The 23,971-nt window shown below is 27.4% G+C and overlaps 3 protein-coding genes and 1 long non-coding RNA gene across 6 annotated transcripts in view; 2 read left to right on the plus strand and 2 right to left on the minus strand.

Moving 5' to 3' along the window:
• Positions 1–7,471, minus strand: part of LOC101237767 (fibronectin type III domain-containing protein) — a 72,403-nt gene extending 64,932 nt beyond the window's left edge. For both annotated transcript variants that reach the window (XM_065817642.1, XM_065817643.1), the window contains exon 1: positions 7,405–7,471. In XM_065817642.1, coding sequence (XP_065673714.1) covers positions 7,405–7,465 — 61 coding nt within the window. In that variant the 5' untranslated portion in view covers positions 7,466–7,471. The remainder of the gene's footprint in view (positions 1–7,404) is intronic.
• Positions 7,472–11,073: 3,602 nt separating this feature from the next.
• LOC136090681 (uncharacterized) lies at positions 11,074–13,874 on the plus strand. Of its 2 annotated transcripts, XR_010643633.1 has the most exons (3): positions 11,087–11,487; positions 11,610–11,858; positions 13,646–13,874. It is a non-coding gene; the product is annotated as an uncharacterized LOC136090681 (long non-coding RNA). The 2 variants fall into 2 exon arrangements; XR_010643632.1 differs by lacking the exon at positions 13,646–13,874 and having other exon boundaries at positions 11,074–11,487; positions 11,610–11,818.
• Positions 13,875–15,507: 1,633 nt separating this feature from the next.
• LOC136091072 (sterile alpha motif domain-containing protein 3-like) lies at positions 15,508–17,118 on the minus strand. The gene is made up of 6 exons (XM_065818056.1): positions 17,060–17,118; positions 16,745–16,981; positions 16,277–16,391; positions 15,932–16,105; positions 15,651–15,851; positions 15,508–15,570 (listed from the first exon to the last, which is right to left on the minus strand). Exons 1-6 carry the CDS (start codon positions 17,116–17,118, stop codon positions 15,508–15,510), a joined length of 849 nt encoding a protein of 282 aa, XP_065674128.1.
• Positions 17,119–20,839: 3,721 nt separating this feature from the next.
• Positions 20,840–21,708, plus strand: LOC136091203 (uncharacterized). Its single transcript, XM_065818236.1, has 2 exons — positions 20,840–20,976; positions 21,055–21,708. Exons 1-2 carry the CDS (start codon positions 20,905–20,907, stop codon positions 21,436–21,438), a joined length of 456 nt encoding a protein of 151 aa, XP_065674308.1. The 5' UTR covers positions 20,840–20,904; the 3' UTR covers positions 21,439–21,708.
• The last annotated feature ends 2,263 nt before the right edge of the window (positions 21,709–23,971 follow it).

Here is a 23,971-nt window from a genome sequence, read left to right on the forward strand (position 1 = left end):
CTAAAATCTTAAAAAAGCTATTATTCTTAGATAAATTTGTTGAGTCTGGGACAGATTCATTTATTGATGATATTATTGTCAATAATAACATAGTGTCAAGTTGCAGAGTTCAAGAACTCTTGAAAAATATGGCTTGAATTCTAAGTTGCCAGAAAAACTTGTCGGTGGTCATGTGCTTGGATTGCGAGTGTACAAACGATACAAACCAAGTCCGTTGGAAACGTGACAACATACCCAAAGTTCCTGAAGGAAAAATGACACGTCGGCAAATCTTTTTTTGGTGCAGACAGCTGACCGGACATTTTCCAATAGCAAATTGGCTGCGTTCTTCGTGCAGCTATCTAAAAAGGGTTTCGAGTAGTTGTGGATGGGACTCTTTGGTGAACGAACATGTTGTTAAATTAGTACGCAGTTTAAATGAAAGACTTACAAAGGAAGATTCCGTTTATGGGTCATGGAACGTCATTTCTGAAGCAACAGTGTGGTGTGATGCAAGCAGTTTAGCTGTTGGCATAGTTTTGGAAGTGGCTGGGGAAATAGTAGAAGACTGTTCGTGGCTGAGGAAACAAGATGATACGGCTCACATTAATCTTGCAGAGTTAGAAGCCGTATTAAAAGGAATTAATCTAGCAACAAAATGGGGATTCGAATGTATTACCATAAAGTGTGCTTCCATTTAGAAGAAATATTCCGATAAAGAGGACCTCCGTGGCAAGTTCTACTTGACAAGACTTTTTGCTCAAAACTTGTTGGTGAATTATGCGCAGAATGGGAAGTGTCCATCCTGTTTCGTTGCGCTTACAGGCCATCTGGAAATGGAATTGTCATCATCGCACAATCAAGCGTATGGTACCAGAAAAGGAAAAGACCCGTTAAAAATGGTATATTGGTATAACATAGCTCCCAGGAAAAATGGCAAGGAAACATCACTCCCCTACAAAGCTATATTTTCCTATGAGTGGAAACCACACACAATTTCTGCCAAAACTAACATGGAAGTTCTCCACAACTATACACAAGGACAAGAAGTATCTGTAAAACCACCTGACTCGAAATGTACGAGCGAATGGAACAGAGGAAGAGTCTCAGATGAAGGACAAGGAGTTTCGGTAGAAATCAATGGATTGCTGAGACACATGTCGGACGTCCGTCCTGCTCCCATTGTAGCTGACTTGTCTATCAGAGAATCGGAAGAACCCATCGTGGATAACCTGAATCTCCGAAGATCGACGCAAGTGCGGAAGTTTCCGAATATATATGCAGACTTTGTGATCTAAAGATCAAGGGGTGTTGTAATTAGTGTAAATAACTGTATTATATATAAACTATTTTTGTGTTGCAACAAAAGGAATGTTGTGGGTGCGTCATTTATTACATTGTATATAACGTTTATAATGTTTATTATACCCTCGGGGGTATTTGCAAATGTATATACATTGAGTAAATATATTCACGAAGAGTGTGAGAAAAACAAATATAGAATTAATATTACATTTTAATTCCAATACAACACAGTTATTTATTGCAAACAACTATTGCAATACGGTTGACATTCCTATATTATTGAATGGCAATCCTCTCACTGAGTCCTCTTCTTTACATCTTCTTGAACTATCATTTACTACTGACCTTTCATGGAAACCATATAAACAATTGATTACTAAACTAGCATTTGCTAAGGTTGCTGCTTTTTATTGTGCTCGTCATTATCTTACTCCTGATTCTAATCTCTACCTCTACAAATCTTTTATTTGTCCCTGTATGGATTATTGTTGTTATATTTGAGCTGGTTCTTCTAATGATTCTCTTCTAGAGAAAGAGCATTGAGCCTCTTTCCTATCGTTGTAAAGTTGCATTTCTTTCTCTTTTCTAAAAATACTATCATGGTCGCTGCTCAAAGGAGATATCATCTCCAGTTCTACCAACTAAAACTCATTCTCATTTGACTCATCATTCAGCTAAGTCTCATTTGTTTATTATAACTGTCCCTACATGCTCTGAAAACTTTTATTTGTCTAGTTTTTTCCCCTGTACTTCAACTCTTTGAAACTCTCTTCCATGTTGATGTTTTCCTGACTCATATAACCTTAAACTTTTTAAGTCTTCTGTGAACTGTCCCCTTGCTCTATAACTCTATTCTTGTTTTTTCAAGTAACTCCTAACTTAATAGTGGTTGCTTCAGCCCTCATAATTAGGGTCAGCATTCCACAATGCCAACCTAACTGCCAACCTAAAAGTGTTTGAGGTCAACAAAAAATTGCCGACCTCGTTTCTATGTTTTATGGTAAGATCTTTGTATTAATTTTTTTTGCCAACCTGATGCCGACCTCTAAAAGACTGAGGACATTTTTGAAGTTCAATGGATATTTTTACAAAAGTAAAAATATCCATTGAACTTCAAAAATGTTTTATTTTTTATTCTAAAAAATTGAAAAAGATTTTTACAAAAATAATAAGGTAAAGCAAGGATTTAAACCAAGGCATTTCACTTTAGAATATTGCAACCTAACCACTTTGGCCACTAAGGCATGTTGCTTAAATAAAGTTTTAGAACTATTTAATAAACAAAGACTTTATAAAAAGGTAAATAATTGCTATAAATCAAAATTAAGGATATGTTCCCACCATTCAATTGTAAAGTAAAAGTGAAACTGTAAAACTTGATAAATGTTTTAGTCTTACATAATTTGAAGTTTAAACAGTCTTCTCTGTTTAGTCAGCATTTTCGCACTCTAGCCATTTTGTGCTCGCCCACACGCCCGCAGAAATTTCAGCCAGCGCATAAAAAAAGCGCCTGCTAAAAAAAATGTTTGTTTTTTTAATTGCAACTATCTTTTTTGTTCATCAAAAACTTACAAAAAATCGTAAAAACACTTTTATGTATGAATTATATTTAGAACTTTAGAACTAAAATGTTCGTTTTGCCGCTCTTAAAGTAATTATTTTATTTTAAATGTTTTTTTGTGGTTTTTAATTTAACTACTTAACCTCCATTTAAATTAAACAGTCTTTTTTGCCAGGTTATTTTAGTTACTTCATTTAGAATTTGCATTTTTTACATTTTTATTTTAATTACTTTGATTTGTATTTATAGAAAACATTTTTTTTTTTCCTTTTTTGCAAATTGTTATATCTAGAATTAAATAAAAACGTTCATTTTGCGTAATTTTTGAAGTTATTTTATTGAAAATTTAAATAAAAAGTTTGTCTTTCCATTTTTATTTTTATTACTTTGTTTAATATTTATATAAAATGTATTTTAATTGTGATTTTTGTCCCAGGTTTTTTTAATTATATTATCTAGAATTCAAATAAAACATTTTTTTTTTCCAGTGTTTTTTATTTTTATTATTTCATCTAGCATTTATTCAAAGCATTATTTTTGCTATTTTAATTTAAATAGCAGAAAAATATGAACTTTTTGAGCACGCCAACCTTAAATTGACCATTTGACCAGATTTTGTGCACTGGCATTGAATTTCAAACGGAGAAGACTGTTTACATAAGTTAAATATTTCTAAACACTTTCGTTCACATTTTTATATACAAAAAGTGCTACAACTCTTTCTAAGTTGAGTGTAATGGCTGTCGCAACTTCCCTGTCAAATACTCACAAAATGAGTAATGGCAGCAGGAGCAGCAACATCATTAAATTCAGTATTAAAATATTATAGGATAATTAGTGACATAAGTGAGCCTATTTTTACTGGCCCTATTTCATAAGCATTTAATATTATAATAATTTGTTATCCATGCACAGAACCTTTTGGGCTTTTAGATGAAACAAAAAAGTGCAGCAGGATCTACTTTAAATGGCCTTGAAAGGCATATTATGTTTTTGATATTATAGAATAATTTAATTTATGTAAGTATTATATATTAATATAAGTTTTTATTTCAATATACATTGTTCTCTAAAACTTTAAAAACTTGAAAGGCATAAAAAGATTTATTGCTAGAAAAACTTAATACTTAAAATATAAAGCACCAAGCTAGTATTAATTAGGAATATAAATTATTAGGTAATCGAAATATAGCATACTATTAAAACACATAATTAAAATAATAAGACATATATTTCATACACATATCAGGCCTTGTTAAGAAGCATTACACTATTTGAATTTTACGTACATATTCAGGATTTCACGTACGCGCTTTGCAATTTACTCTACGCCAAAACTTTTTTTAATTAGTTTATTTAAACAGTTTTTTAGAACAGTTTATGCGGAAAACATAAGCCTGTAATTAATTGTTGTAAAAAACATTTGTGGAATATTTTTTTTATTAAATAAAAAACAGATAGATAAGTAAACTTTTTTTTTTTTTTTTTTTAATATTTTTATTAAATTTAAATTAAATTCTTTTAAAAATTTTAAAACGCTTTACATTATTTATTTATCTAGTTTAGTACTTTATCATTACTTTAGTTTTACAGTACTTTAGTTTACTATCGTCACTTTAGTTTTACAATTTTTTTTACTGTTAAAATTTTTAAACTATATTAAAGTTAAAAAAAAATTAATAAACTTAATTCAAGTTACTTTAAATGTTCACTTTACATATAACTTAATTTTACATTTCAGTTTTTAAATTGCTTTTTAACAAAAGTTTTTTCTTTATCATTAATTTTTTGAATTGATCATAGACTGAACATCGATTAAAAATGATTAACTAGTTTATAAGTAGTATGCAAAGATTTTGTTGAAGCCAAATTAGTAAAAAAAAGGTTGATAGTTTTTATTTATTATTTTTATTATAAGTGAATAACTTTTTAAATTTAAACACCTTTTTTTTCTCAAAGTTAAGTTCCGGTTGTACGATTTAAAAAATACTGGTCTAATTAATGCGCTTTTCTATTTAATAAATGACGTTAAAACAAAAAAAATCTTTCCAATTTGAGTTAGGAATTGTCCGTAAATTATGTCACGCTCTATGGGGAGGGGGTTTAGTGGTTCTGTGACAACACATACAAAAATTTGCTACTAAAGTGTTACGATTTTGTGTCGAGGGGGGAGGAGGTCAAAAACAGTCAAAAATTGCGTGATATAATTTAAGGACAACCCCTTATAAATGCTATGTTTGGGTTTTCCCTTTGCCATTAAATATTATGTATTTTTTTTTATAAAACGAACCAAACTTTTACAACCCAATAAAAATAACACGATCAATAAGTAAAAGCCCAATTTATATTTATTTTATTTACAAAAAAAAAATAATAATACTAGTGCTATAAGTACAAGATATGTAAATTTCAAAAATATACTGATGTTTGTTAAAAACAAGTTCTGCTCATAACATCTTAAAACCAAAAATACCATAGTATTTTTTTGGATTTAGTAAGAAATAATGAAAATATATTAGGTATCACAGTAAATGAAATCGAAATATTTTATATATAAAATTTAAATAAAAAATATTTTATATATAAAATTTAAATAAAAAATATTTTATATATAAAATTTAAATAAAAAATATTTTATATATAAAATTTAAATAAAAAATATTATATATATAAAATTTAAATTAAAAAAAAACAAAGCAGAAAAGTGGTAATCTTTGTTTAATTACAATTTTTATTTTGTCAAAAACCAGTTAACTAACTAAACTAAAATGTTTCAGGTAGCGCGAACGGGTTATTTATAGAGAGGAAAACCCATTCTTATTGTATAGTTATGTAAAACAATTAAAATCCCTTTAAGAAATTCAAACATGAACAAGTGATCCCTTATTAAAAAAAAATAACCATAAAACAAATGTTTTAAAGAAGAAAAAAAAAGAAAAGTTTTAACAAGTATAAAATTTTAAAATAAGGAAATGTCTTTTTTTTTAAACAAAATATAATTTTTTTTTTAAACAAAATATAAATTATATTTGTAATTATTTTTATAACAATATTGTTAATTTAAAGATATTTCATAAAGATAAAGACTTACAACAATTTTTAATATGGTTTTAAATTTAATTACAATGAGGTACTTTAAACTTTTGAAGATGTAAATATCTTTATTGAGTAAAGTTACATTTATTTGCATCACACTTTTCCATAACGCAACAAAATCTCATAACAAGGCCAGCATATTATATTATAACATTTTTAAAAATTTATTAACATCATGAGTTACAAGATATTTGATTAAAATTTCTTGTAACCCAGTTAGTAACTATTGCATAAAAATTTTGAAAATTTATTTGAGAATATAAGAGAGAAGTTTTAAACTTTAGATAATATAAGCAAATTTGTACAATAATAATATTGTACAAAATATTGCAAATATATAGGACAGATACAGTGAAAAGATGTGACTTTGCTAAATGACAAGTCAAACGAGAATTAGTTTTGGTTGATAGAACTAGAGATGATAGCTCCTTTGAGAAGTGACTATAACACTATTTGTAGAAAATAGAAAAGATACAACTTTACAACGATAAGAGAGAGGCTCAAGCTTAGCATATAAAGCAGGTCCAACAATGTTTACGTGGCATTTTAGGACTTTGTCCTTTTGAACCAGCTCAAATATGACAACAGTATTCCATGAAAGCAATAGTGTTGTCATATTTGGTCAGTATTAAACAATAAACCAAGAAGACATAAGAAGAGAACTTAGTGAGACACAAGACACAAGACAAGCTTTAAGAAATGTGCTAGCAGTAACAAAAATGATATCTATAAAAAAACTCAATTATGAGTGCATACCTTAAGTGATGATTGTAACAAATTATTATAATAATAATTGGATATAATAACAATACACATATCTAAGAAAAACAAACAAAATATACTTTTAAAATGAAATGCCATCAAGAAAATATCAACTGCTGCTTATGCAGTGATGCAAAATTTCATAAAAACCTTTTCAAAAAATGAAATGCTACTGTATAGTGAATTTTAAAAACTGCTAATAAGAATTTTAGAAAACAACTTTGATAATTGGCAACCCAAAAAGTTGTTATATAAAGAATAATTTAGGATTTACGTAAACTGTGTTGATTTGCCAATAGAGAGATATAGAGAAGACTTATGTATTTTAATAACAAAAAGCTGTTGCATCAAAGGAAACTTTTAGCAATACATTGTTTTATTTTAATTATTTCTAATTAAAGTTCTTTGGATTTTTTAATTTTGAGCATATTTTTGTTTTTATCAAGTTATCCCTACTTTTTTTTTTTTTTTTTAATTTAAAAGTCAACATAATTACAATATTGTGTAACTAAAAACATTTATATACACCACCATATTAAGGAATCAATAATAAAAATCCTTAATTTATTGGCAAAATGTTCAACCCAAGAAAGATGGTTTAATTGGAAAGTAACTTAACATTTAAATAATTTCTTAGAAATTCTAATTTAAACTTTTAGAAAATGAATTTAAAACTTTTAAAAACCAAATTAAAAACTTACGCAAAGATAAATAGCAACTACAGGTTGATATCAGAAAGTATGCTGAATATTTTATTAACATTCTAAAAAATATTTAAGCAAAAAACAACCAATTATATAAATAATTATGTGTGTGTGTGTATATATATACATATATATATATATATATATATATATATATATATATATATATATATATATATATATATATACATATATATATAAAATATATATATAGCAGTATTTATATACCTTACATAAATAAAACTATATATTTTTTGCATATTATTTTAAAAAACATGTAGTTTTAATAATAAAAATATATATATACATATATATATATATATATATATATATATATATATATATATATATATATATATATATATATATATATATATGTAAATTATGTTAGTGTATTTTACAAATAGAGTGCTCAATGTTCTTAAAGAACAGAGCAATAATTAATTAGTAAAAAACACTTATCTAACTTTTATCTTCGACTCGGAGTTTCACCATCGCTGGATCATCAGGAAGAGTTCTCTTCCTGATGATCCAGCGATGGTGAAACTCCGAGTCGAAGATAAAAGTTAGATAAGTGTTTTTTACTAATTAATTTATATATATATATATATATATATATATACATATATATACATATATATACACATTAAATAATTGATATATGTATATATATTGATATATGTATATATATATATATATATATATATATATATATATATATATATATATATATATATATATATATATATATATATATATATATATATACGAAACATACATTGAATAATTAAATATTTATTTAATAATAAACTTTTTTTTTCTAGGGAATTTTAGTAAAAACTTGTTTGTATGTATGTATGTATGTATGCATGTATGTAAGTAAATATGTAGGTATGTATGTATGTATGTATGCATGTATGTATGCATAATGTATTTATGTATGTATGTATGTATGTATGTATGTATGTAAGTATGTATGTATGTATGTATGTATGTATGTATGTATGTATGTATGTATGTATGTATGTATGTATGTATGTATGTATGTATGTATGTATGTATTTTTGTGTGTATTTATGTTTGTATGTATGTATGTATGTATGTATGTATGTATGTATGTATGTATGTATGTATGTATGTATGTATGTATGTATGTATGTATGTATGTATGTATGTATGTATGTATGTATGTATGTATGTATGTATGTGTGCACGTATTAATGTATGTATATACATATGTATGTATGTAATAAGTAAATTGTAATAAGTTGTATTTGTTGTACATATTATACAATGTATCTCAATCCAACAATTATATTGAAAATTGCAGGTGAATTACAAGAATTTTAATTAATTCTTTCAAACAAAAATATTTCTTGTTATAGCTGATGTTAATACAATAATTTTGCTACTCCAAAAAAGCAAACAAAAAAAATAAATTAACCACTTTAAACTTATAAAATCAGTCTAAAAACCGAAAGTTGCAATCATTTAGTAGTTTTTTATAATAATTTATAAGCTGATGTATATACAATTATTTGCTTTATTTTAATATCTAATTACACCATTGAATACCAGAAAATACACAAAAGATTGAATTTATTATTTAAAAACAAAATATTTAACTTTGGTAAATCAGTCAGAATCACTAAACAAGTTTAAACTCTAACAAAAATTTTTATTTGAGATATACCATTGTTATGCTTAAAATAAAAGAATCTAACTAAAACAATGGCTTTCAGATATTATCGCAATTCCTAATATTTTATTGGAATGAAAAGATTACATAATGCTTAGCAACAGTTTAAGCTTTGCAAAACATTTTTTATTGTTTTTTTTTTATATATATAAATATATATAAAATATTCAAATTATATTAAATCAATTATTAACTACAAACCTTAAAAAACTTTTTTTTAAGTAATAAATTTTAAAGTTATAGTAAAACTACAAACAATAAAAATGACAGCAAAAATATTCTCCCCAAAGAAATAACTATTCTGGACAAAAAATTATCTCGCAAAAAAAAGTACATATCCGTTAAAATACATTCAAAATATGAAATCTAAACGTTAACTTAGTTATAAGCGCAATCAATTAAAATCTTTTTGTTGGTTGTAATTAAAAGGTTTATTTTTCAAAGTTTGTTATTATTCTTTAGAATTGTTTGAATTATATTTGCTAAATTATATAAATCTTAGTATTAATTCTTTTTTTAATTAAGTTTTTTGAGTTTTTACTTTTAAATATGTACCCAAAAGATACTTGGTCTTAATTATTGGTATTTTTCACCTGGAATTCTTTTTATATCGTTCCATGAACCAACGAATTATAACGGTAATTATTACATCATATACCTATTTATTGTAATTATTTATTCTAAAATTCCAAATTTGCAACCTTTTTTAATCGCTTAATTAACCTCAACTTTTTCATTAGATTTGCATAAAATTTATAAAGAAACTCGACAATACGATTTGTTTTGTTTTGTTTTCTTAATAAAAGTATTTTTAAATGAGTTGTTTACAGAATTATTATTTTTTAATTACGTTTAATTGAGTTCTCTTGTTCCTAAGCTTGGGTAGCAATTGTGACGCAACTAAAATAATTTTGAAATGTTGACTAAAATGTTAGATTAACATTTTCACTAAATTACTACTGTATTTGAAATATTTAACAGTTATTAGTGTGTGTTTGTGCGTGCGTGTGTGTGTGTGTGTGTGTGTGTGTGTGTGTGTGTGTGTGTGTGTGTGTGTGTGTGTGTGTGTGTGTATATATATATATATATATATATATATATATATATATATATATATATATATATATATAAATACTTGTAGCAGAACCGTGGTTAGCTCCCCATTTTAAGGTCCTTATAAGAGGTTTTGGGGTCTTGGATCTAGTAGCCACGGCACTGACTTGCATATACTGGAAATGAATATGTTGTTTTGAAAAGGGCATCTGTCGCATTTTTCTAAAGTAACATGAGAATGTTATGAGAATTATATTGTTGTCTCTATGGCAATAACTGCTTTTTAATCTAAAAAGCTTTAAAACAGAAACTAAAGATTTATTTTGCATAATTTTTGCATAACAATAAAAGTAATATCAATGAAAGAATATTACTAATTCTTTCAAGTATTTTTATGCAGCATTTTAAGCAAATTATTCTAATCGAGTGATGTGCATTTAAAAATAATAATTAGACAAACTTAGCAAGTAAAGCTTATAATTTGTAAATATAATATTAGTACCAACAATTAGATAAAATTGGGGGGGGGGGGGGGTTTAAGTTCATGAACCACTTTATCATCAACTAAACAATGTACATCCCGAAAAAAGGCAATTTTTTAACTTAAACTAATTTTTAATTTTAGAGTTATTAAGAATTGTTATTAAGTGGTGTCCCCTAGAGCACTCATGGTGCGCTTCTTTAAAGAGTGTACTGACTAGTAGACTATGTGAAAGAAATCCAATTGTTGAAATTTTGTTAGACATATAATTCCATATTTAATTTGGATTTAAGTTTTCATTTGATTTTTATTTGTTGAGAGCTGCTCCAATAGCAATTTTACATACGTCATCGGTTTTTCATCATAATGAGTTTTCACGCGCATAAAAAGTAAACATTTTACTTTATCTCTACTGTTTTAAAACTTATTAAATAATATTATATCAAAAATATCTTTTAAGGATGTTAAATAATTTATCTTTTATAATTTAATTTTAAACAAACATTATCTCGTTCCCACTATGACGACAATTACGAAGTAAATCGTTTTAACAATGACAAGCGAAGCAAAGGCGAGATTAGCAAAATTGATCATTAAGTTTCGTTCGGTCTCTGTGTTCGGATAAACAAAAGATTTAAACAATTATGTTCAAAACAAAAACCGAAGGTCTACCAAAGGAGTGTGTGATAAATAGAAAGAATAAGAATGTTTGATTTAAAGTAAAATAATGTAAATGCTAAGTTATTTTAAAACTAAAATCAACAAGGTTATGAAAAAATTTGATTTGACAAACCGATCATCGAATTGACGCCAAGAAAAACAACCAAAAATATCTTATATTATAAATGTAAGATTTGTGTTCCAACATCTTTAAGAATATTTATTTAGTATATTATTATTTGGTAGAATCAAGTATTTTTTTTTTAAATTATATTTATAGCCATCTTCTTATAAATTTATTTATTGTAGGTACGCGTAAATCTGACCTTAACCGTTTTCTTCGTCTAAATTTTTTGCCACGCTTTTTTTAATATTTTTCAGAGTGGCATGGTTTAAACATGTTTTGCTGTGTTATTTTTTTAGAAACTTGTATTAATTTCGTTTTTTTTTTTAGTGCTAGAATAGTTTAACTTTAGTCCTGTACGGAAATATTTTTGGAAAATTTCGTTTATAATGAATTTATTGTTGTTTAAAACTTCCTAGTTGTTTGCGCATCAGGTATGTTTTGAAGGAATGCGGAGACTTTTTTCTAATATATTTAGACATCAGCAAAAACCTATTTTATTGCTACCTGCCAAATTTCATGAAAAAAGCACCCCCAGACATCCTACTAACTCACCCAAAATAGGTACCTAATTTTAACTTGAGTTCCGCTATACACAAGAGTAGTTGGGGGAGGATTATACATTTAAACATTATTAATGTTCAAATGTTTATCATAATAAACATTTTAACATTAATAATGTTTAAATGTATATTATGATATAAAATAATATTGAATAGTATATATAAAGTGTATAAAATATACAAAATGTAAAATAAATTCAAAACTTTAAAATATAAAATAAAAATTTTATTTAAAAAAACCTTGATTTTTTAATATATTAAAGGAGATTATATACGCCCTCCTAAAGCTCGGCATACATTTTTTACGTGTCCTTATTCTCCTTTTTAAGACATTTTTTTTATACCAAGTTTATGAATTTTGATAAAAATTGACAAAGTTATGACAATGTAAGTTAAGAAAAACTGAAAATTTGGTTTTCTCCAACAAATCCATATATCAAAAGTTTGGTACTTAAAACGCTATAACTTTTTGTAGAATTATTCAATTTTAATAATTTTTTTACCTTTAAAATACTGTTTTCAAGGTCTTTCAAATGATATATAACAATTTAGTGTTTAATTAATTTACAAACGTGCCGCCGTGGCGCAGTTGTCGGAGCGCTTACATTAGAAGCAGGAGATCGAGGTTCGAAACGAAATCTGGACATGTATTTGCGTCACGGTAAGGAAGGAGGTGTGAACCTCCTAGTTATATGCATTTCCGCGGTGCTCTGTGACAAGACCGTTAGGTCTTCTTTGGGCACCTAAATAACAATGTAAAATAAAAAAATAAAAATAAATTTTATACCACATACCTATTTTTTGTCAATAACTTCTATTCTTTAAAAAGGGAAATATCAACCTTAAAATTTAGAATATTTAAATTTAAAAACTATACCAGATCTGCTTTTGATTCTAAATTTTCATCAAAAAATAATAAAAAAGTTGGAGAATTTGTTGAATGACCATATTATTACCTAAACAGCATACAATGCACTAAACTTTTTTTCTTTTTTTTTTAATGTACAATGGCTTTAGTTATAACTTGTTGAGTATTTTATCTCGGTTTGTAAAGTAATATTTATTACTGTTATATTTATGTCTGGAAACTAATAATTATCGACTACTTCTATTAAGTATAAGGTAAAAATAGTTTTCTGCAATTAATATGCAATTAGTTTGAGATTTAATAACCTAAATATTTTGAAAGAAAAAAATATTAAAAGAGTGTTGAAGTATGTTTGCTATAGCACTGATAGAAGAAAACTAATTGTTGTCCCACATTTTCCTTATCACTTTTGTGTAGTTATATAGTGGAAAACTGTAGAATACCATGTCACAGGCTTGGACCGACTACTATCTGCGTTCGACTATTATGACAGAATAAATGATACACTGACCATAATAGAACCGACTTTGTTCAGGATTAATTAAAATTTTAGTTACAATTGGCTCATGAAATATTCATTTAGAACCGACAAGTAAAAAACCGATTTACAACCGACTATTAAAAAGTTAATTAATTAAGAACCAACTATATATATATAAACTAGGGTAATATTTTTTTGTATGAAAAAAAAAGCAGAATTGTAAATATATCATTTATTTTCAGTTGTAATGAGTTATCATTTTCAAGTAGTAAAAGTATACAAAAAATATTTATTAAGTTTTTAATTTAGGTGTTGAATTGATTGGTCGGCTGTTAATGAAGTCTTTTAAGACGGTCGGTTACCAGGAGTCGGTATTATCCTTCGTCTCAATTAACAGCCGATTCTGCAGAAGTCGGCTCTAAATTATTAACATGAAGCAGTTGGTCGACTACTTCCTGTTAGTCGGCTCTAGCATCAGCCACCGGTATTTGGTACCATATGGTTTTATTTCGGCCACCTAGAGTTCTTTGATGAAGATCACGTGGTTTATAATTTTAATATTTTTTTTTAAGTTTTGTTAATTTTTAGTTACTAGCTTGCCTTGTCTTTTTTAAGTTTTGTTAATTTTTAGTTACTTCACTTGCCCTTGGTTCAAATGGGAAATGAAGAAACAACAATGTGAAAATTGAAAGCAAAAAAAATGTGTAAGGCGAGTTACACCAAAAGATCTTTGAGTAAAATTCTATAAGTTAACTTAAAATGAGTATACTCTAAAGCCGAATGGTTCTTTGAAGAACCTTAGAAGGTTCTTGACGTCGGTGCTGAGCGAGCACCCGTAGAGGTTCTTCAAAGAACCCTTTGTACGGGTTCTTCGGAAGAACCTTACGATAAGGTTTTTTAAAGAACCCTAAACCGTTTTTAAAAGAACCTAATAGTTCTTAATAGTTCCGATAAATCACCCGGATAGGTTCTTCGAAGAACCCTAAAGAGAACCTTTTTAAAAAAAAATAACTATTTGCAAAAGTTTTTCAAAGAACTGTTTTTGAAGAACTATTTCAGATTTAAAACATCTGACTGAAAAAATGTTCACTAGACAAATCTTTGAATGATTTTTTGAAAAAAAATCATAAATAATAATTATTATTGAATTTTCGGATAATTTTTTAGACTAACAATTTTATTAAAACTTATTAGTTTTTCAAACAAATTAATCCATGTTCTTCCAAAAAGTTTACATCACGAAATAAAAATGATTTAACGTTTTACCAATTACTTGGTATACGAAATGATGAATTAAACAACGACTAGATTAACAAAAAGCATATATTATAAGCAATAAAAAATTACAAAACTATTGGATAAAATAAATTTAAAAGTTGCTTTATTTTAAACGTTTCTGTTACCTCCCTTCGTAGAAGCTAAACTTAAACAAACAATAGACGATAAAAGGTGAAACTGTACTCATCATCTAGCAAATCTCTCTCTCTCGTTTTATAAATTTTACAATTTATAAAATTATTTTAGGCAGTTGAAGTTAAGATTTCGATATAAAATAAGTTTAAAGTAATTCAATAACCTTGCACAGAGTATTCGCCATCCTGTGAATTGTTACAGGGATTTCTTTATTTGATACACCAAATATGATGTGTTCAAAAAATAATAATGTGTTTTTCAACTGAACAGGGTACTGTATATCGTAAATAAAATAAGAGGCAAATATACAAGCCATCGCTAATGAGATATCAACATCATTATGATGTTCAACTATTTCTTGGCCATCTAATATAATTCTACAAAATTTTGATGTCAACCTTTGAGCTCGAGGGATTGCAATAGTTGGTGTATTCTGTTTTGGAGTGTCGTCAAATATAACCAAGGTTTCAACAGATTCTTTGAATAGCCGTGGAAATAAAAGAATTGCTTCATTGAATGTAGCATCTGAAATAGTAAAAAAAATTTTAATACAAACATAAAACAGAATTAAATTATAAAACAATATTCAACAGAAAAAAGCATAAAAACTTTTACCAATAGTTAATTGGAAAACAGAAATCTCTTGTATTACACAAAATTTATTACCTCTCTTAGTGCTTTCATTTATTTCACACTCTTTTTCAAATTCTCTTTATACTTTAATTTAACCAAGCTTAAGATTTTATCTTCCATGCCCTTCATCCTTGATGAAGTTCTTTATCGAGATCTTTACCAAATCTGAGTTTCATTTCGCTAAGAAGCTTTAACATCATTATTATAAAGATTATTTTTAAGTTGGAACACACAAAAAATAAAATCCAAAGAATAGTTAAAAGCCTACCAATTGAGCAGAGCAGAGCCATGGGTATTTAGCTTTTATATCAACTGTGCAAATACGTCCATCGAAAACCTTTGCTCGCATAAACCAACTACGCTGCTGACGATCAATCAACATATTCAATTCTGGACGAAGTTTACGGTATTCAATTATCATATCCTGATGAAGTTTTGCTACATCCTCACCAATAGGCAGAAAATGTGGCTAAAGAAATTTATTTTTCGATAATCATTTCATCTTTTTTTTTAAAACTTTATCTCAAAACAGTGAAGCTTAATTTTTACCAAGTCTCTATGTGTCCTACCACAAGCTTGGTCATTCTCAATACAATCTTCTGTGCGCTTGCGTCCTCTTCCTGGATTCCAAAATTTGCTTATATGGATAGCAACATTCTCAACATTAATTAAAGGGGCTCTTTCCTTCTTGAACTTATTTTTTAGACTTTCCAATAGCGTAGACTGTCATTATAAGTAAATTTATTTCACATAAGCATTAAGATTTATATATACGTATATTATATACATATATTATATACATATACATACATATACATTACATTTACATTTAAAAATATTTTTCTTATTATATTATATACTTCATTTTATCATATTAGCCATTAATCAACTTACACACAGTACAAATTGTTGTGATGAACTACCACTCCTTGAAAGGAACTCATTCAAATAAGGATACTTGCTACATAAGGCAGCAAGCACATCTGAATATTGGGTATTGGATGGATACCTTGAAATAGAAATTAAACAGTGACAACAAAATAAATGTAAGAAATTGTTATTGTTAAAAGATGTATAAAACAAAAATAAAACAATATTGTCAGGTTGTTTTATGTTAAAACAAACTTTTATATTAACAAAACCTCACGGTATTGTTTTATTGTTGCTTTTTACAACTTTTTACAATAATAACTTTTTTACATGTTGACATTTTTTATAGTCAGTATGAATGAGGTAATTGTTACAATCGTTAGTCATGATGATAAAATTAGCATTGACACAAAAATTGATGATGAAAACAACATTAACGCACACACAAACACAAAGATTTTCATATTACATTTCAATAAAAAATACACTTACAATGTAAACTTACTGATGTCATCGTATAAACATTGAATCAATTGGTTTCTACAGCTGTTCCTCTTAAACTGCAGAAAGCAACGGTCTTTGGCTTCAAAAGCTGCAATAACTGCTGGTGGCAAAAGCGGTAGTTGATATCGAATCTGCCATGGTATCATAGTTCTAACACATCCTACTAAGATATTTCCAGCAGCAGTGTAATTTGTTTCTGATGCACTACTGCCAAGCTCTGACACACTAGTAAACACAAAATTTTTTTTTAGCACAAAGGTATTGTTAACTGTATTAAAAAGTGAAAACTGCATTAAAACTCACGTTAAATCAACTTGATGTCCAGGTGGTGCTTTAAGATTCCTTATGATTTCTAATAGCATAACTTGCTTTCACATTGTCCTACATAAAGTTGAAACCATTGTCTCTGTTATAAACAACAATGTTTTCCATCTTTTTCTTCTTCTACATTAAAAGTAAAGTACAAGTAATTAATACTAATGTAAGTGCTAAATAGAGCTTTACAAATATCTAACTATAAATTAATTTCAAGCCCCTTGCTTTAGGGTTACATATCTTTACTAGACAGTTATCGACAAATATATCACAATAGAAAGGGCCCAACTATTTCACATATTGATTTAATTGTTTAGATGATTTTTATTTAATTGTAACAAATTTAACGTTACAATTACACTATTCCTATTGAAACTTGATAAAAGTATAGTAGGAATAACTTAAATATTAAATTTGCAAGGTCACATTGCAAATTAAAAATAATGAGGATTTTATGAATTTTGTTTGTCGCATGTTTGTTATTTTTATTACCATTATTTATCTAAATTTTTTAAGTAATATATTTTTATCTATTTGTTAGTTATTTTTTTATGATTTTTAGCTATTAATAGTAATTATTATTCACTACATCACAAATATTATTGTTTGATGCTTGTTTCATCAACAAATTTGAAATAAATGTTATGTGCTTTTTTTTGTGCAGGTACAACAGACTATATTAAAAACAAAAAATCTTTCTGCAAAAATTTATTTAAAACACATGTGTCAGAGAGTAATATAGGAGTGGCCATCTTGTATTGTATATGTGTCTAGAAGTTGATAATCACAAACTTCTTTTGGCAAGCATATTGACAAAGTTTCATCTTCTATAACTCTGAACGCATGCAAGTGGTCATTATATTTGTCACAAATTAGCAACTTACTACAAAATGAAAAATAAAGGAATTTCTTCTGCATGTAGTAAAGCTAAAATAACTGTATCATGCACATGAAATTGATTTCTGTTTATAGTAATGGTATTACACTTCCAAACTGTTTCCTTTTTATCAATAATATTATTAAAAAAAAAAGACAATAATTTTTCCTGAAGATTTGTTGCTAAACTATCAAACATAATTGAACATAGATTTGATGTTTCATACTTTTCATTGAAAAAATCAGAAGATGCTATCTCCCAACACTGTCACAGCTGATGCCGCTTTGCAAGAGAATAACCTATATTTTTAAAACTTCTAATGGAAGAAGCTAACTTTTTGAAATAAAAATGTTTAGCTTCAAAACGCATGCACCATAAAAATCTTAGTGGTCCATTTTCATTTATTAGACGAGCATAATGGAACATGAAATGAAACTTGGGTGTTAAATTATTGGGAAAAAGTTCAATAAAATTTTGCAGAAACTGTTCCATTAAAAATTGAAGATGTCAAAACAGTTTTTGAAATTTTTGGAGCAAATACATAATCTGCAATATCTCGCAGCTGTAAATAAAGTAACCAATACACATTAGATATTGGTATGCGATTGCAAATCATAAACGGTAGTTGCCATTTTTTGTAGCTACTAATTCTAGTTATCTAGTTTAAATAAAAGAGATAAACAGGTAAAATTAAGCCAAACAAGAATGTTATCAAAAAAAGAAAGTACATACTAAATTTATGGTGCACAAAGCACTTGACCGATTTCTAGGTGTCTTTTTCACTGCTACTTATATATACAGTCAGAGAAATAAGTATCAGAACAAAACATTTTGTTGTAAAAAATAAACTTTGTCAGGTTATTTCAAAAAAACATATGTTTTTGAGAAATACTTTTATAATTATTCTAAAAGCAAATTTAATCATGATTTTATCTAGCAAAAAATTAATCAATAGTAATTAACTTGCGTTGCTAAAATTTAATAATTTCCGAAGAAGTGTTAAAACTTCAACGAAAAAATAATTATCTGAACATATTGTTTTATAAACGAAGTTTTGGAATTGACTATTAAAAAAAGTTTTCAAATTAATAGTTTTAGAAATGTTGCTGTTTTACAAAGAGAAATTTTTAATAACTGACTGATATTTTTTTAAGTTCATTTGATTTACTATTGATATTATTAAGTATGGGAGTTCAAATCAAGGAATGGTGCCAAGCTCAGCGCAATTCGGTTATTGACTTGTTCAAGCAGTAAAACATTTAGGTCGATAAATAAAGCGACGAGAATGGCATTAGGAACCATCAGCGATCTAATAAAATAGTATAATATATTTGGATATGTGCAAAATCAGCCATAATCCAGAGCTAAGCGTAAAACAACATCAAGAATAGGTTGACAAATTCAAGATGGTGCAAAAAAACTGCTTTTTATCAGCACCAAAAGTTCTTGAGAAAGATTTTGGGTTACAAGTAAGCTCATGTACTATTCGAAATCAATTGAAAGAAAGTAGATTCAAAGCAAGAATTTTACGCAAGAAATCATTCCTTTCAAAAATTCATCGAAAATGAAGACTTACATTTGCTAAAAAATATGTAAATATGCCGGTATCATTCTGGAGGAAAGTCTTTTGGACAGACGAGTCAAAATTTAATCTTGTGAAGTCCGATGGAGCTCAAAAAGTATAGAGAAAAAAAGGTGAAACATTCACACTCAGTTGTATTCAAGGCACAATAAAATTTAGTGGAAGCAATGTTATGGTAGGGGTTTGATGGCTTGGAACGGAACTGGAAAACTGGAGTTTATTGATGGAATTATGGACTCTGAGGTTTATGTTGACATTCTCAACAAAAATCTTCTTGCTTCAACTAAAAAACTACGATTAGGAAAACATTTTATCTTCCAACAAGACAATGACTCTAAACATACGTCAAAGAAAGCTAAAGATTTTTAGAATGGCCAGCGCAAAGTATGGATCTTAATCCAAGTTAACATTTCTGGGCTATTCATATAAAAAATGTGGCACACGATGTCTAAAAAGAAAACAAGAGCTAAAGATCATGCTCCAAGAAGCTTGGGCTGATATCGACTCAGATGCGACAAAGAAATTAGTTAAAGCAATGCCATGTCGACTTGCAGAGGTCATAAAAGCTTAAGGCGGTCCAACTCGATATAAAAAAAATCAATAAAATAATTACTTGGAGAAGCATTAATCTTTATAATTTTGTTCGGATACTTGTTTTTTATCGATTAATTATTATTATTATTATTTTTTTTTTTTCACCATATCAGAACATGAATAAGAGAAAGCTTTAATTACAATATATATATATATATATATATATATATATATATATATATATATATATATATATATATATATATATATATATATTCTAATATATAGGCAAAAGACCATTCTTGTAGAAAACATAATAATTACAAATTATTTGATTGCCCTGCAAAGAAATTTGATTGCCCTGCAAAGGTCCATACTAAAGAAATACTAGAATTTCTGGAGTTTAAGGTTTAGTACTTTTTATCTTTTAACAAGCCAAGATGATAGCATTATATATATTTTTAAATCTATAACTAGAGTAACTCATTATTTATAATATGATAACATTTAATAAAGTTCCTGATTAAAGTAACAAGTTTTAGTTACAAAAAGAGAGTTGACTCTCTTTTTGTTAATAGATTGGGCAATCTGCCTAAAGTAGTTTGGCATCTGTCCATGTAAATCTGATCAATATATTAAACTTTACTAGAACCCTTTTATAAAATGTCTAATCAACAAAAAATTAATAATTTTTCTATAATAAATGTTTATTATCACATAATCTTATATGTGTTATTAAACATTTATTTACACATTTTCTTAAAGCTTGATAGAGATTCTGAATAACTCAGGAAAGACGCATCAAAAAAACTCTGTTTAGCTTTGACTGGAAACAAAAATATGATTGTGTCTAGAAAGTATGTCTTGATTATACCAGATATTTCTGTGCACAGAAACCATTTAATTGGTGATGTAAGTTTTATTACATATTTTTTTAACAATATTTTGTGTCGTTTACTTCTTTTTAACAATTAACTATACTTTTTAAAGGCAGCAGGTCTTATTCAACCTATTTCAGACGAGCTTATTATCAAAATTGGAGAACTAGTTAAAGTTGGAGTTAATACTGTAACAGAGATGAGACGGCATCTGAAGAACTTTGTTCGCATCAATTTTAGTTCAAAAAGTATGCCAAATAAATCAAGCAAACGCTTTTTCCCACTGGATGAAACTATCCGCAACCATATGCTAAAAGCTAGAAAAAATTTTTGTCACTCCCTGATAGACCAAGAGTGTTTAAATATAAAGGTAGCAGAATGGACAGAAAATCATAAAGAAGCTTTTATAAAGTTTCATCCGAAAGATAAAAACAATTCAGAGGACAATAATCAAGACCTTCAAAAGTCCTTGTTGTTCATTTTTCAAGATAAATGACAAAGAAGGTTACTAATGCGCTATGGCAATGAGCTATCATTTCTTGATGCAACATACCGAACTACTCGATATGCACTCCCCCTCTTCTTCCTAGATGTAAAAACAAATGTTTATCATCAAATAGTTGCCATTTTTGTATGGGAAAATGAAACAATGGGAGCCATTAAAGAAGCACAAACGTTTATTAAAAAATGGAATCCTTCATTCCAACCTAAATACTTTATGATAGACTATTCAAACGAAGAGATAAATTCACTTGAATCAGTGTTTCCCGGTAAAAACTTTTGTTATAAAAGATATTTTATTTAAGTCTTAATATTCATTTTATGTGGAACAGTCAACCATTGTGTTATGAAAAATTGTTCTTGGTTGAAGAAATTATTAATAAAAAGTATTTATTCCTACAAATAAACTTGCGTTTTAATTATTTAGCTGTTTTGTTTATAATTAAAACTTTGTAATTAAAATGTTTACGTGATATTTGCACCACTATCATCTCATTGATAATAATATATTTGTATATAGTAAAAGTATAAGAGCTTTTATAAATTTAAAGTCAAGTAGAAAAAAAATTGCTCTGCATGTTTTTTTATTCTCATTTAAAAAAAAGTTGTAGTAGCTAAAATAGAGAGAAAATTGGTCAATGACTAATTACTACATTTACAACAGAAACTGTTTTTGTTTTGTAATACTTCAAAAACCAAAAAAGTAATAAAATGTGTTGACTAAAGAAAAAAATTATTCATTTTATCATATAAATTACTTCTTATTGTTCATCAACAATGAATGAATACTTTTTTTAAACAAGTTTTTTATGGAGTATTGTTGTCTTTTTAATTTAGAATGTAGTGTATTTATATGCGATTTTTATCGAGAGCAAGCTTGGGAGCGTTGGCTATCAAAATCTAGTAATAGATGTTTAATTGTCAAGAAAGATGTCAAGGTTAAGTTACAACGAATAGCTCATTCAAAAACAATTGAGATTTGTAAAGAAGCTGTAAAAGCATTAAAAGATTCATCTGAATATTATAATCATCCTAAACTAAAAGAGTATTTAAAAATACTTGGTTGTGTATCAAAAAAGTTCGTATTAATGTTTTTGAGAATATAAAATAGTTTAGTTTTCCTAAAACATGCAACTAACCATGTTATGAATTCCAGTTGATTATTTTATTTTTACAAATATTTTTTTAACGACTTCATTCTCATTTTGAGTTTTTAAGGGAGAAACAAGAAATTTATTAAATTAAGTTAAAATATAAGGTGGATGGATGTTATGTTATTATTACAATATATATTTATCAAAACAAATTAGGTTTATGCTAAGGTGCTAAGCAACTTTAATAGCATAAAAATTGTAAAGACTACAAAACATATTTTGCAACTTTAATATTCATGTCATGATCTGTCAAAATTATTTTTCTATTATCCTTAACTTGCCTAATTTTAGAGATGGGTATCAACATTCAGACAATCCAACAACATAATTGAGCGTCAAAACCAAAGTTTTAAATACCGTTTCTTAGAAAAAAGAAAAAATTCTTCCCTTACCGCTATCCTCACAAGTGTGACTAGTTAGTCAGTTATTATCAATTCTATAGATACTACGAATAATTTCAATAATAATAGTAACAGTAAACAATAGTAACAATAAATAATATTCTCCTAAATATAACATTGTGAGATTTCAAAAGTTATTTTTAAGTCTGGCTTTCTATGCCTTTTAAAGGTTCAAGAATTTTATATACTGTACTGAAAAAAGCAATCATATTTTAGCTATGCCAATGAAAACACAAGGGCAAACTCATCATACAGAAAATACCATGAGAAAAAACCAACATATTTTACTAATAGTCCACGCCCTTTGGTTAATCATTGCATGCGAATGATTGACAAATTGCATGGTGTAGATCTTACTCACTTACATTAATGCTGTGACAGATAGGTTATACAATGTTGCGTCATTGAAGTCTAACAGTCGGGTAATATATCAGTACTATCTAGGTGATGATGAACGTTTACCAACTTGTTCTTGTCCATCATGGTTTAATTCTGCTTATCCATGCAAGCAATTTTTTGCTATACTCTTATAAGAAAATCTATCTTGGTCTGCTTTTGGTATGGCTTATTGGAATTCTTCTTATTTTTTTTTGGATTTATTGTCAGAAAAAAGTAGTCTAACAAATGCTGTATATTGTCCAGGTTCCGTTTATTCTGTAGGTGATTCCACAAATGTCATCAATGATAATGCAGCATCCCAGTTATACGAAAACATCCCAGTTATACGAAAAAGAAAAAAGATGAAACGAGTTGGTGCTAGATAAGACTTATGTAAAGCTGCCAAAGAAATTTGTGTAAAAGTGGAAAAGTCAGAATCTTGTTATTCTGAGATTGTTACTGATTACTCAATTGAAGAAAATTGCAAAATCTTTACAGCTAGCCATGAGTCAATTAAAGAAACTACATCTATTGAAAACAACAAACATCTTGAAACCACCTTAAGCCAAGTTAATAATGATGTTCAATTTCAAAC

Source organism: Hydra vulgaris, chromosome 14 (assembly GCF_038396675.1).
Source record: "Hydra vulgaris chromosome 14, alternate assembly HydraT2T_AEP".
NCBI classification, from domain to species: domain Eukaryota; kingdom Metazoa; phylum Cnidaria; class Hydrozoa; order Anthoathecata; family Hydridae; genus Hydra; species Hydra vulgaris.